The sequence below is a fragment of the Eublepharis macularius genome, chromosome 8 (assembly GCF_028583425.1).
Source record: "Eublepharis macularius isolate TG4126 chromosome 8, MPM_Emac_v1.0, whole genome shotgun sequence".
In the NCBI taxonomy this organism is placed as follows: domain Eukaryota; kingdom Metazoa; phylum Chordata; class Lepidosauria; order Squamata; family Eublepharidae; genus Eublepharis; species Eublepharis macularius.
Window position 1 is genome coordinate 9,348,548 of NC_072797.1, and position 12,835 is coordinate 9,361,382.

Genomic DNA, 12,835 nt, shown 5'->3' on the forward strand with positions numbered 1-12,835 from the left:
CATTCCAGTGTGGGAAGTCTAATGTAACTGCTTATCTGCAATTTAATTAGATCCCACCCCCATATCTTTTACAACTGGTTCAGCTGCCAGCTCCAGCGGTTTACGATGCAGTGAAAAAGTAGTTATTTATTATTTATATAAGTCCATCACAACAACGCATAGCAGATATAGCTCAAGATCCACATACTGTGGCCTGTTTCACTTGTAATAAACCATCTATTTTTGCTGCCTGCCTGGGAATGCAAATACTAAAAAGGGCAGGGGGTGAAGCAATCGGATCGCGCTTTCTTTTTGTTTCTCTCATTCTCATATTTGTTAACCCATTTTTATTGTTGTTGTTATTTATTTATTTATTTCTCGCTGAGATCCAAGGAGGATTACACAGTGCAATTGGAAATACAATATAATCAACAGCTAGGACATTCAATAAGCAAAGTACAATAATGAACAACAGTTAGGATAGTCACTGACAAAAATACAGTGGGGTATGGTAGCAGAAAATTTGAAAAATAAGCATATAACCAAGGACAGAGATGAAATCTTTCTGAAACAAAGCATAAATAATTTCCATGGCATGTTTAGCAATGTGGAAACTTCCTAGCAGATGCATGTCTCCATCAGCAGACAGTACCCAATAGAGTAGTGTATAGTCCCAGCCCTTACTGATGTATCTCTCTGAGCTATTTCTCATGACACAGCCCTATAATCTGGGTAGAAAACCCCACTGAATAATTCTGTTTTGCATAGTTTGCAAAAAGCCGGGAGAGTGGGAGCTTTCCTGATCTCCTCTGGCGGGCAATTCCATAAGGTAGAGGCCACCTCAGAGAGAGCATGTGTGTGGGCAGTTGATGATTTTGCCCAACTGCAGGGTGGTATCGGTCGAAGACCTTGCTCACATGAGTAAAGTTACCATGGCAGAATTTGTGGGAGAGGAGGTCACACAGATATGAGGAGCCAAGGCCATGAAGGGCTTTGAATATGACCTTGAATTGAGCACAAAAGAACTCTTCTTTATAAAATGAGAGTAAGAAGAATCAATTGCTTTTTTAAAAAAGTGAGATTTAGAAAAAGAAATTCAGCTTGCCATAAAAATGCTGGAAGAAAGTTTATCCAGGAGTCTGTAGATGACCCCCTCCCCCCCAAAAAACAGCTTGGGAATGGGTTATAGCTGTATGTAACTTCCTTCAGGAGGTATGATTGCCAACTCCAGGCTGGGAAATTCCTGAAGATTGTGCGGGTGGAGCCTGGGGTGGGAACTCAGCAGGGAATAATGCCATAGAGAACAAAGAAAGGGGTCTCAGATACTTCACTAATGAATTACGGACCATAGACTTCACCACTATGTTGCCTTACAAATCCATTGCTTTAAATATGTACTCCTATGTACTACCTGTGCTTCATGATGTCTCATGTCAGTCCTAGAATTGATTATGCTCTGTTTCAGTAGTTCTCCAACTCTGTTTTGGATCCTTGCTAATGCTACGTCTTTGTAAACTTGTTTTTATTTACCTGATGGCATTGTTTATGGAAATATCCTTGATACTGTATGGAAATGCCCTCGATACTGATTGTACTAATCTCACACTGCATAATCTGCCTTGAGTCTCAGTGAGAAAGGCAGACTATTAATGAGATAAATAAATAAATAAACTCAACCTGAAATATACTGTAGATGCTACGAGGGTCAAGCTATAACTATTAAAATATATTCAAAATAAAGATTTATTATACAATGTACACAGTAATAAATTTAAAAACAAGGGACCTGAATATTAGGCTACATAGGAAAGCTTTAGATAAGCTGTAACATTCTCCAAATACGGTTGATAAACATGTCAAATGACCAACTCAAGACCATACACATTTTGGCACAAGGGCCTTCCTCATTTGACTTCAATGACAGATTGATGAGACGCATATCCAGAAATATTGGACACTTAATATCAGAATATTACACCAATGGAAAGCTTTGTGTGAGTGCAATTACAATGTGAAGAGATCCATGCCCTGTTGTAATAATTTACATCATATCACACAATATATGAGATAATAACAGCAGGGCAGACTTGATACAGGCCGTTTTCACACATCCGTCCCTCATGAAAAATTGCACAAAACTTATGGAATGACGACGTCTTCATGGCATGATTTCCCATCAAGACTTCGTTTCATGGTGTGATTTATGACGTCATCGTGCTAGGAAATGAAGTTATGACAGGAAATCACACCACGAAGACACCATTGTTCCGTAAGTTTTGCGCAATTTTCCACGAGGGGGAAAGGCGTGGGGAAATGCCCCCATAATGGTTTCTGGATGTGTGGGTCTGTTTATTGCAGAAGTGTGTATTATTGGCCACTGAGGAAGGCCTTTGGGAGTAAATACATATGGTCTTGTGTTGGTCATTTGATATGTTTATCGATCGTATTTGGATAAGGTTTTAGCTTATCTAAAGCTATCCTATGTAGCTTGACATTCAGGCCCTTTATTTTGAATTTTATTACTGTGTAGCCTGTATAATAAATATTTATTTTGAATATATTTTAATGGTTATCGTGCCCTGGCCCCAGCCTGGTGGAACACTCTCCCACTGGAGATCCGGGCCCTGCAGGACCTATTACAGTTCTGAAGGGCCTGTAAAATGGAGATGTTCCACCAGGCCTTTGGCTGAGGACTAGAAGGTGTCCCCTCTTACCCTATCTAAGATCGCTACCTCTTCTATGACTGCCCTCGACTGTGTGTTTTACCCACAGCTATGACCTAAGCAGGTCTTTAATTAGTATCCAAAGTAGCCTACATATAATGGCACCGGAGTATTTTAATATGTTTTTAAATCTGTTTTTAAAGTTGACTATTAATTTATTGTGTTTTATAATGATGATGTGAGCCGCCCTGAGCCCATTCGTGGGGAGGGCAGGATATAAGTCTAAGTAAATAAATAAATAAATAAATAAATAAATAAATAAATAAATAAATAAATAAATAAATAGTTTGACCCTTGTAGCATAGCTTGATCCTTGTAGGAGGTGGACGATTCAAACCTTCCCATCAGATCTGTCCACCACCCTGTTTTTGTATTATAATTGACTGAGATTTTATTATGTTTTTAATGATTTTTATAATGTTTTTAATGATTGTATGTAATTATGTCACTGTGTTTTTAAATGATCTGATCCACCCTGAGCCCGCTAGTGGGGAGGGCGGAATAGAAGTCCAATAAAATAAATAAATAAATCTATAATGCCATAGAGGTCACTCTCCAAAGCAGCTATTTTTTCCTAGGGAAACTGATCCATGTCAGATGCTACATTTAGCAAAAGACAGTAGAGACCCCATCACCTCTGCAGGAGTATACCGTATACCCTGCAGCTGTGGACAAGTTTACATCGGGACCACACAGTGTAGCATCCAAACAAGAATAAAAGAACATGAAAGACACTGCAGACTTGGCCATCCTGAAAAATCAGCAGTGGCTGAACATAGCCTAACTCAAACAGGGCACAGTATCCTATTCCAGGACAGTAAAATACTGGACAACACTTCCAACTACTTTGTCAGACTGCACAGGGAAGCCATTGAAATTCACAAGCATAAGCACAATTTCAACAGGAAAGAAGAGACTTTAAGAATGAATAGAGCATGGTTTCCAGTCCTGAAAAACACCAGGCTAACAAAACACTCTATACCCGACAATAGCCCTGCAGAGAAGATTAGCACATCAAGCACCAATCCATATGCAAAAGAGCCTCCTCAAGATACAGTGAAGCCTCCCGCCATTAGCATTCCACACCCTGGGAAAGTCCTACAGGGTGATTCAGCCCAAACCCACTTTCCTGAGTAGATATAAATGACCTGCCAACATCTTCTCCACATTGTGACACTGAGAGATCTCTGTCTTTTGGTGCTACACCTCTGAAAATGCCAGTCACAGCTGCTGGCGAAACGTCAGGAACTACAATGCCAAGACCACAGCTATACATCCCGGAAAATCCACAATAACCACAGATCCATGTCATTTGGAGATCAGTTTTAATTTCAGGAGATCTCTGGGCCCCATCTGAAATTTGGTGGCCCTAATAGGAGAGGATGTCACTGCAACGAGAACCTAATTCATGTCTGATGGGAATGCTTTCAGCTCAAAAGGCCTCATGTGCCACAAGACTGATGCACATGATGTTCTCTAAACAGAGATGTGCACATATATGTGGGGAGAGGCGTGGCTTATTTTCATTTTCATGCACGATAAGAAAGATTTTTTTCCTCACTTTTATTTTCTTTGGCAAACATACTGCTTTTGTGGTTTGTTTCTTTCCCAGAATTTTTATACCACATTGACACAATACACCCTTTTAACACAATTTCCATGCTATGTACACGTCCCATGGCATTTTCAAACCGTTTCAACACAAATGGCGTTAAGACAGGCTTTCCATTCAGCAGCAATATTTCTATCAAATTTTGTGAATGGGGTTGTGAAAAATGATGGCCACCATTTGATCCTGAGGGTGGAGAACCCATAAAAGAAATGGGAGCTTTTGAACTCAGCCTGAGTCGCCATGACATTCAATAACATCTCTGGTTATAAAATAAGCAAAGGGTAGGCGCTTGCCCCGAGCAACTCAGTTCATGTTAAATAAGACTCCCCACATAGCCTGCCTTAGAAACGAATATTATACAGTTACACGGACAAGGAAATGCAGCTGCTCCGTCATGCTAAATCTGGCTGCAAAACAAGAGAGGGCTAAGGGGACACTGTGAGGGATGTCTGTTGACCCCGGTCTTTAACTTCAGCTTTGATAGTCATTTTGCCTTGTGAGAAGGCTCGTGTCGAAGTCATTTTCATTCTTTGTGGTTCGCCAGAACTCTTGTTACGACTGAAGAGTTTTGCTCTTTTATGAGCCAAGGACATTACCCGGACATCAGGAATCTGAGATAAGGCTTTGAATTAAACATTGTATAAGAGGAGCAGATTGGCAGAGAAGGAGCAAACATGAACTAACAGAACAGAGACTCTCAATAAGCTTTTTACTTTTGTACATGTGCGCTCATATAGTTGTAAATAAATCATTTAAAAATACCTGTCATAGACCCTGAATAGCCCAGAATAGCCTGAGCTTGTCAGAACTTGGGGCGAAGCTACAAGTGACGAATGGCACTTGAACGGCAAGTGTATTTCTCCCTGTTCACTTGCGTTCCACTCAATCCACTTGCCGTTCAAGTGTCATTCGTCACTTGTAGCTTGGCCCTTGGAAACTAAGCTGGGTCAGCTGACTAGTATTTGGATGGCAGACCAACAAGGACGATGTGGGTAGCTAGGCAGAGGAAGGCAATAGGAAAACACCTTGGCTTGTCTCTTGCCTTGAAAACCCAATGAAGGGTCATCATAAGTCAGTTTGTGACTTGACAGCATATCACCATCATTTTTAAATCTGAGAACTGGTGCTTACGATTGGACGATTCTCCTTCTAGCCATGGAGCTTAGCAAATACTCCTATGATAGAGTGCCATTAAGTCATAGCTGACTCATGGTGACCCCTAGTGGGGTATTCCAGGCAGGAGACTAACAGTTTGCCATTGCCTGCCTCTGCAACCCTGGTCTTCATTGGAGGTCTCCCATCCAATTACTACCCAAGGTTGATCCTGCTTAGCTTCTGAGATTTGACAGGCTTGCCTTGGCTATCCAAGTGAGGACCCTTCTAAGAGAACTGGGAACTTTTGATTCAGGCCTTTCATTACTGGAGGCTTTCCACACATCTATAGAAGGACTACAAGTGATGAGCATTCACAGCACTTACAGTCAGAAGTGGCTCTATGGTACTGAGGGCAGAGAGATGAGTGCTAGCAGGGCTTTTTTTTTTCAGCAGGAATGCGGTGGAATGGTGTTCTGGCACCTCTAGAAAATAGTCACGTGGCCAGTAACCCTTAAACTTTAAAATCCCCACCTTGCTCCAGCTGACAAGTTTCAGTCAGCTGGAGCAAGAGGGGGAGTTTAGATCACCCTCCACACTGGCACAGAGGGTGATTTCAACTTTAAAATCCCCCCTGCTCCAGCTGACTGGTGCCAGTCAACTGGAGCAAGAGAGGGAGTTTAGATCGCCCTCTGCATTGGTGCAGAGGGTGATTTAAACTTTAAAATCCCCTCTTCCTCCAGCTGACTGGCGCCAGTCAGCTGGAGCAAGGGGGAGTATAGATCTCAGTGGTATGGAGGGCAATTTAAATTCCCCCCTTGCGGGAGCATTCCTAAGAAAGGCTGTGCCCTGCGTGATGATGTCACTTCCCAGAATTCTACCAAGAACATTCTACTGGAAGTCTAATCTCATCTTTGAAGAAAGGGGTGGTGTGAACAGCGCTCTTCTGCCTTTCCAGAGCCAGACCCACCTTGAGCCTCAGGTCGCAGCATGGAACCCACTGACAGCATATAATAGGAAGTCACGTGACATTACAGTTGTGTGATAGGGAGAAGGAAAGCAGGAGGCACTAAATCAGCCTATGCTAAAAAGGTATCTTCTCCCCTGTTGAGTGTCCACACCATACTGTCTTCCTGCTCCCCTCAATATGCATACCAAAAGAAGCAGGAGATGTGCTTTGATTCTCTGAGTCTCTTGACATGAGATATCTAACTCATGAAGAGCACATGTCAGGAGATGCAAAGTTAGCTGAGAAGGGTAGTTGAAAAAGACAGCGCCTGTGGAAGGGCAAAGGCTTTGCTATACACTGAAGCTGTGTGAAGAGCCTGTGAAATGCCAGAAGGGAAACTTCAAGGGCATTATTACTAGAGATGGGCACAAACAGCAATACAAACAAAAAAAAGCCACAAACAGCCCAATCTGCTGTTCACGAACAAGCTGTTCGTGAGGCCCCATTCTAAACAAACAGGTGGTCATTGCAAGCTTCATTCATTGCTGTTCGTCAAGCCAGACAGTCTGGCACCTGCAATCAATTCCTTTGGCAAATCAGGCAGGGATTGTCTGAACTCTGTCTGAACTCCTGCTGTTGCTTTCGAAACCCCAATCTAAGCCCAATTTAGCTTGGTAGGCAGATCTTCCTTCCAAGTGTGGACTGGAGCTCCAAATTTGTTACAAGAGGAAAAGACAAGGGGGGGGGGCTCTCAGCTCTGGTTTTCAGGGAGAGACAGCTGCTGTTAGAGAGACAGGGTGAGTGCATTGGAGCTTGAATTTGTTTTGTGTGTGGTAGGATAGGTATCTACCCCTTCATGTTCCAGGGCTGCTGCCAGGCCCTGGGGCCAAGCTATTATTTATTATTGGTACCTTTCCTGCTGCCTGCTCAGGTAGAGTTTCTGGGAGTGGTACGGTAGGGATCTTGATGGCTGGAGGAGAGCCTGCTGGCCCTCATGAACAACAAACATGTTAGTTGTTAGTTGTTTGTGGATGGCAACCAACAACAAACACCATGTTCTTTTTTTCTGTTTGTGCCCATGTCTAATTATAACCTCTCCAGGCCCAAGTCCAGCTTTGGAAGGCAGCTCCAGCCCATTTCCATTCCTTGCTGCCCTGTGGTATGCTGCAATCCCATACAGTTTTAGACTGGAGAGGTGAATTTGACAGAGCCCTTGGGGATGTGAAGATAAATTAACAAACCCTCTGAGGAGCTATCTCCATGGGTTCTGTCTTTTTAAACTACGCTTTCCAGCTAACACTGTGTCTCTCTACACTTGACAAACACGTGCTAAGGCGTCTCGTGTAGAAAAACTCTCTGGGTATGCACACTTACCGCAGGTCCTGCCAGCTGTCAGCCCCAAAGTCACTGGCTGCAGCCACTGCTCTAAATAGTGTCTTTTTCATACATTGAGTTAGAGCTACATTGCAAGACTGCTGAGAAGCTCAAAAGAAGCTTAAATTAAGAAGTAGCAAGTTGCTTACCTGCCGAAACTCTTTGAGATCAATTTTGTTGCCCACCAACACCAAGGGGATGTCATAGGTATGCCGCACGCGATAAATGAGCTCCTTGAATTCTGCTGCCTCTTGAAAGGACTGGCGGTCCGTGATGGAATAGCAGATAATGAAGCCCTCTCCTCCCCTCATATATTGGTCTCTCATGGCTGTGAATTCTGCCTGCAAAGGAACAGCGAGAAATGGCATAATTTAGCAAACAAAATGAATGGCCTATAAAGAGCAAAGTTGCTGAGAGGGTATTACCAAAGTAGATTTCTGGTTCTCCTTAAAAGTGAGTTTGTTTACAGTTTTAATGGCCAAAAAAGCACACATCCTTTCTACTCTCATATTAACATGGACAATTTGTCACCTGCTTTATCTTCGAACTACTGTTGTTTGTTTTTTTCTTAGTGTAAATCATGCAGAATTCCTAATAGAAAAGATACCAGGAAGTCCTGAAATATCTGACATAGGGCCAAGCTACACATGACGAATGACACTTGAACAGCAAGTGTATTTCTGCCTGTTCACTTGCCCTCCACTCAATCCACTTGCCGTTCAAGTGTCATTCGTCATGTGTAGCTTGGCCCGTAGTCTACTCATTTTTTCTCTTTCTGATCAATTCGATAACAGATTCTGAAAAGACAACCTCGAACCACTTGAGAACCATAGACTGAAATCCTTAGAACAACTTCCTGGAAATAAAGTAAATAAAATGGGACAAAGTAGACCTGCTATTGCCCTAATCTGGACAACCCAGACAACTTATATTGATGGACTGCACATGTTTTTGTGGCTACAGGCAATTTCTCCCAGCAGCGCAAATAGCAGCTCCCTGCAGTGGTTTCAGCAAAGGGAAAAATAGCTTAAGCTCTGCTCCCTACACGCTGTGACCCAATACAAACCAGGCCCCCCACGTACATAGGAATTCAGTTCCGAGCATGAAATTCTTGGCACACGCCGGGTCAGCTGGACCAGGGTGGGGATGGAGGAAGACAAGTGCAATATCCTGTAGTTAGGCTATGAGTCACTAACACAGGTCCAACATCATGGCTTGGATATATGGCTCTGCATGTGTTGCCTGGCCAGAGTCCAAAGAGCATCTCCCCATTTAAAGGTAATTTGGTAAAGGCAGCTGCAGAAGCTTGGAATCACCTGTGCTTTGGGTGAGGAAGGCCAGTCCAGGGAAGCCCTCTTTACACCTGACCTGGATAGCCCAGGTGAGCCTGTTCTTGTCAGATCTCAGAAGCTAAGCAGGGTTGTCTTTGGCTAGTAATTGGATGGGAGATCTCCAATGAAGACCAGGGTTGCAGAGGTAGGCGATGGAAAACCACCTCTGTTAGTCTCTTGCCATGCAAACTCCACTAGAGGGTCACCATAAGTCAACTAGGACTTGAGGGCACTCTCCACCACCACCAGACCTGCTATTAGAACATCTCAGTTCTGGAATAGGGTTTAGCAAATGTTTCCTATTTTATTTCAGTTTATATTTGTCCAGAGTTTTGTCTACTTAGGATTTTGTCTGTCTTATCACTATTGCTTTGGTGGATTTGTTTACTTTATATATATATATGGCATTTTATTTTTTTTGCAGAACGTATACAGTGTTTATGTATGTGCTGTCAAGTTGCCTCCCACCCATGGCAACCCTATGAATGAAAGACCTCAAACACATCCTATCATTAACAGACTTGCTCAGATCTTCCAAACTGGAGGGCGTGGCTTTTTTTATTGAATCCAGCCATCTTGTTTTAGGCCTTCCTCTTTTCCTACTGCCTTCCAATTTTCCTAGCATTATTGACTTTTCCAGAGAGTCTTCTCTTGATGCGACCAAAGTATGATAGCCTCATTTTTGTTATTTTAGCTTCTAGAGGGAATCCAGGCTTGATTTGATCTAGAATCCACTTATTTGTCTTTTTGGCTGTCCTTGGTATCTGCAAAACTCTCCTCCAGCACCACATTTCAAATGAATCAATTTTCTTCCTGTCAGCTTTCTTCACTGTTCAACTTGTACATCCATATATAGGAATGGAAAATAGGTTCAATGAATGTCAAGTGTGTATATGGTAGGCTGTCTTCTACCTCTCCATTCAGCTAAGTGTGGAGCCTTTCTCTTGCTGAAGAAATCTTACTCTAGAGGAGAAAGCCATAACCAGAAAGTAAAGGCTTCACATTTAGCTAAGTGGGGTGTTAGGATGCATGACAACAATCAATATGTCTAATGTATTGTCGAAGGCTTTCACGGCCGGAGAACGATGGTTGTTGGGGGTTTTCCGGGCTGTATTGCCGTGGTCTTGGCATTGTAGTTCCTGACGTTTCGCCAGCAGCTGTGGCTGGCATCTTCAGAGGTGTAGCACCAAAAGACAGAGATCTCTCAGTGTCACAGTGTGGAAAAGATGTAGGTCATTTGTATCTACTCAGGAGGGGTGGGGTTGAGCTGAGTCATTCTGTAAGAGTTTCCCAGGGTGTGGAATGCTAATGGCGGGAGGCTTCACTGTAACCTGAGGAGGTTCTTTTGCATATGGATTGGTGCTTGATGTGCTAATCTTCTCTGCAGGGCTATTGTCGGGTGTGGAGTGTTTTGTTGGCCTGGTGTTTTTCAGAACTGGAGCCCATGCTCTGTTCATTCTTAAGGTTTCTTCTTTCCTGTTGAAGTTTTGCTTATGCTTGTGAATTTCAATGGCTTCCCTGTGCAGTCTGACAAAGTAGTTGGAAGTGTTGTCCAGTATTTTGGTGTCCTGGAATAAGATACTGTGCCCTGTTTGAGTTAGGCTATGTTCAGCCACTGCTGATTTTTCAGGCTGTCCAAGTCTGCAGTGTCTTTCATGTTCTTTTATTCTTGTCTGGATGCTACGCTTTGTGGTCCCGATGTAAACTTGTCCACAGCTGCAGGGTATACGGTATACTCCTGCAGAGGTGAGGGGGTCTCTGCTGTCTTTTGCTGATCGTAGCATCTGTTGTATTTTTCGGGTGGGTCTGAATACTGCTTGAAGGTTATGCTTTTCCATAAGCTTTCCCATCTGATCAGTAATTCCTTTGATATATGGCAAAAACACTTTTCCTGTAGGTGACTGTTTTTCCTTGGTTGTTTGATTCATCCTGGGTTTGATTGCTCTTCGGATTTCATTTCTGGAGTAGCCATTTGCCTGAAGTGCGTGGTTTAGATGATTAATTTCCTCATTGAGAAAGCGCGGCTCACATATCCGTCTTGCACGATCCACTAATGTTTTCATTATGCCTCTTTTCTGTCGGGGGTGGTGATTGGAGTTTTTGTGTAAGTACCGATCAGTGTGAGTTGGTTTCCTGTAGACCTTGTGACCTAACTGAAAGTTTGCTTTGCGGATGACCAAGGTATCCAGGAATGAGAGTTTTCCCTCACTTTCTTTCTCCATTGTGAATTGTATGTTCAGGTGGATGTTGTTGAGATGATTCAAAAACTCCCTCAATTCTTCCTCCCCATGGCTCCAAATGATGAATGTATCATCCACAAACCGGAACCATACACTGGGTTTGTGGGGTGCTGATTCTAGAGCTGTTTTTTCAAAATGTTCCATGTAGAAGTTTGCTATAACTGGGCTGAGTGGGCTCCCCATGGCCACCCCATCCATCTGTTCATAGAATTCGTTGTCCCATTGGAAGTAACTGGTTGTCAGACAATGATGGAATAAGGCTGTTACATCCTCTGGGAAAATCTGATTAATCAGTGCAATAGTGTCTTTTACTGGAACCTTGGTAAACAGGGATACAACATCAAAACTGACAAGTATGTCTTGTGGATTGAGTTTCAGAGAACTGATTTTGTTGATGAAATCTGCTGAATCTTTGATGTAAGACGAGGTTTTCCCGATGTGGTCCTGCAGGAGATCTGCCAGATGTCTAGCTAATTCATATGTCGGTGAACCAATGGCACTCACAATGGGTCGGAGTGGGACTGAATCTTTATGTATTTTGGGGAGTCCATATAGTCTCGGTGGCTGTGCTTCAGTCTTGCATAGTTTTCTGTGCGTGTCGGGATGTAGTGAGGAATTCTTGATCAGTGCATTTGTTAGCCTGGTGATTTTGCAAGTGGGATCTCGTTTTAGTTTTTTGTAGGTGGAGGGGTCCAGGAGTTCCTTAATCTTCTTTTTGTATTCCTCCGTTTTCATGATCACTGTAGCATTGCCTTTATCAGCTGGTAGAATGATGATGTCTGGATCTGCATTGAGGGTCTTGATGGCATTTCTCTCCTTGCGTGTTATATTGCTGGTGGGAAGCTTTGCCTTTCGTAGAATCCTGGCTGTCTCTCCTCTTATTTCCTCAGCTTCCTCTTCAGGTAGATGACGGATGGCAGCTTCTACATTTGCAATGATGTCTTCCACAGGAATTCTGGTGGGGGTGACTGCAAAGTTTCCTCCCTTTGCCAAGATGGAGGTTTCTTCTGGTGAGAGTTGACGGTCTGTCAGATTGATGACAATGCGTGCATTGTCGAGCATTGGGCTTGTCTGTCTTTTTTCCTGTAGTTTGTTAAACTTCTGCTTCTGTCTGGATGTGTGGTTGGTAAACACTTGTTCCATCTTCCTGTAGGTGAGATTATCGACCTTGTCCCAATCCTGACTTCTCATTTTATGGCTGGTGTTGATATGCAAGCAAAATAGCTCCTTGTCTGTGGCAGCAAGTTCTCTGCGGGTAGTGTGGATTCTCTCACGTAAGAGGGCCTGTTCTAGACGGTCATAAATGCGGTTCGCCTGTGTGGTTTTGAAGATTCTTTTAGTTGTGAGAAAAGATGGAATGGTTCTTGTGTCCCTGCAGCGTAGAAGAAAGGTCAAAGAACAGAGTAGATGTGCTTTCTTGTTCCGAAGTGTTTCCAATCTTCGGGTCTGTTGGAATGTTTCCTCCCCGTAGAGGTGTTCGATGTATTGTCGAAGGCTTTCACGGCCGGAGAACGATGGTTGTTGGGGGTTTTCCG

General features: G+C 43.2%; 1 protein-coding gene across 1 annotated transcript in view; it reads right to left on the reverse strand.

The window, feature by feature from the left end:
* The window catches only part of RIT2 (Ras like without CAAX 2), a 295,329-nt gene that overhangs the window by 120,551 nt on the left and 161,943 nt on the right, over positions 1–12,835 (reverse strand). The window contains exon 4 of the mRNA XM_054987141.1: positions 7,879–8,070. Within this exon, the coding sequence (XP_054843116.1) occupies positions 7,879–8,070 (192 nt within the window). The remainder of the gene's footprint in view (positions 1–7,878; positions 8,071–12,835) is intronic.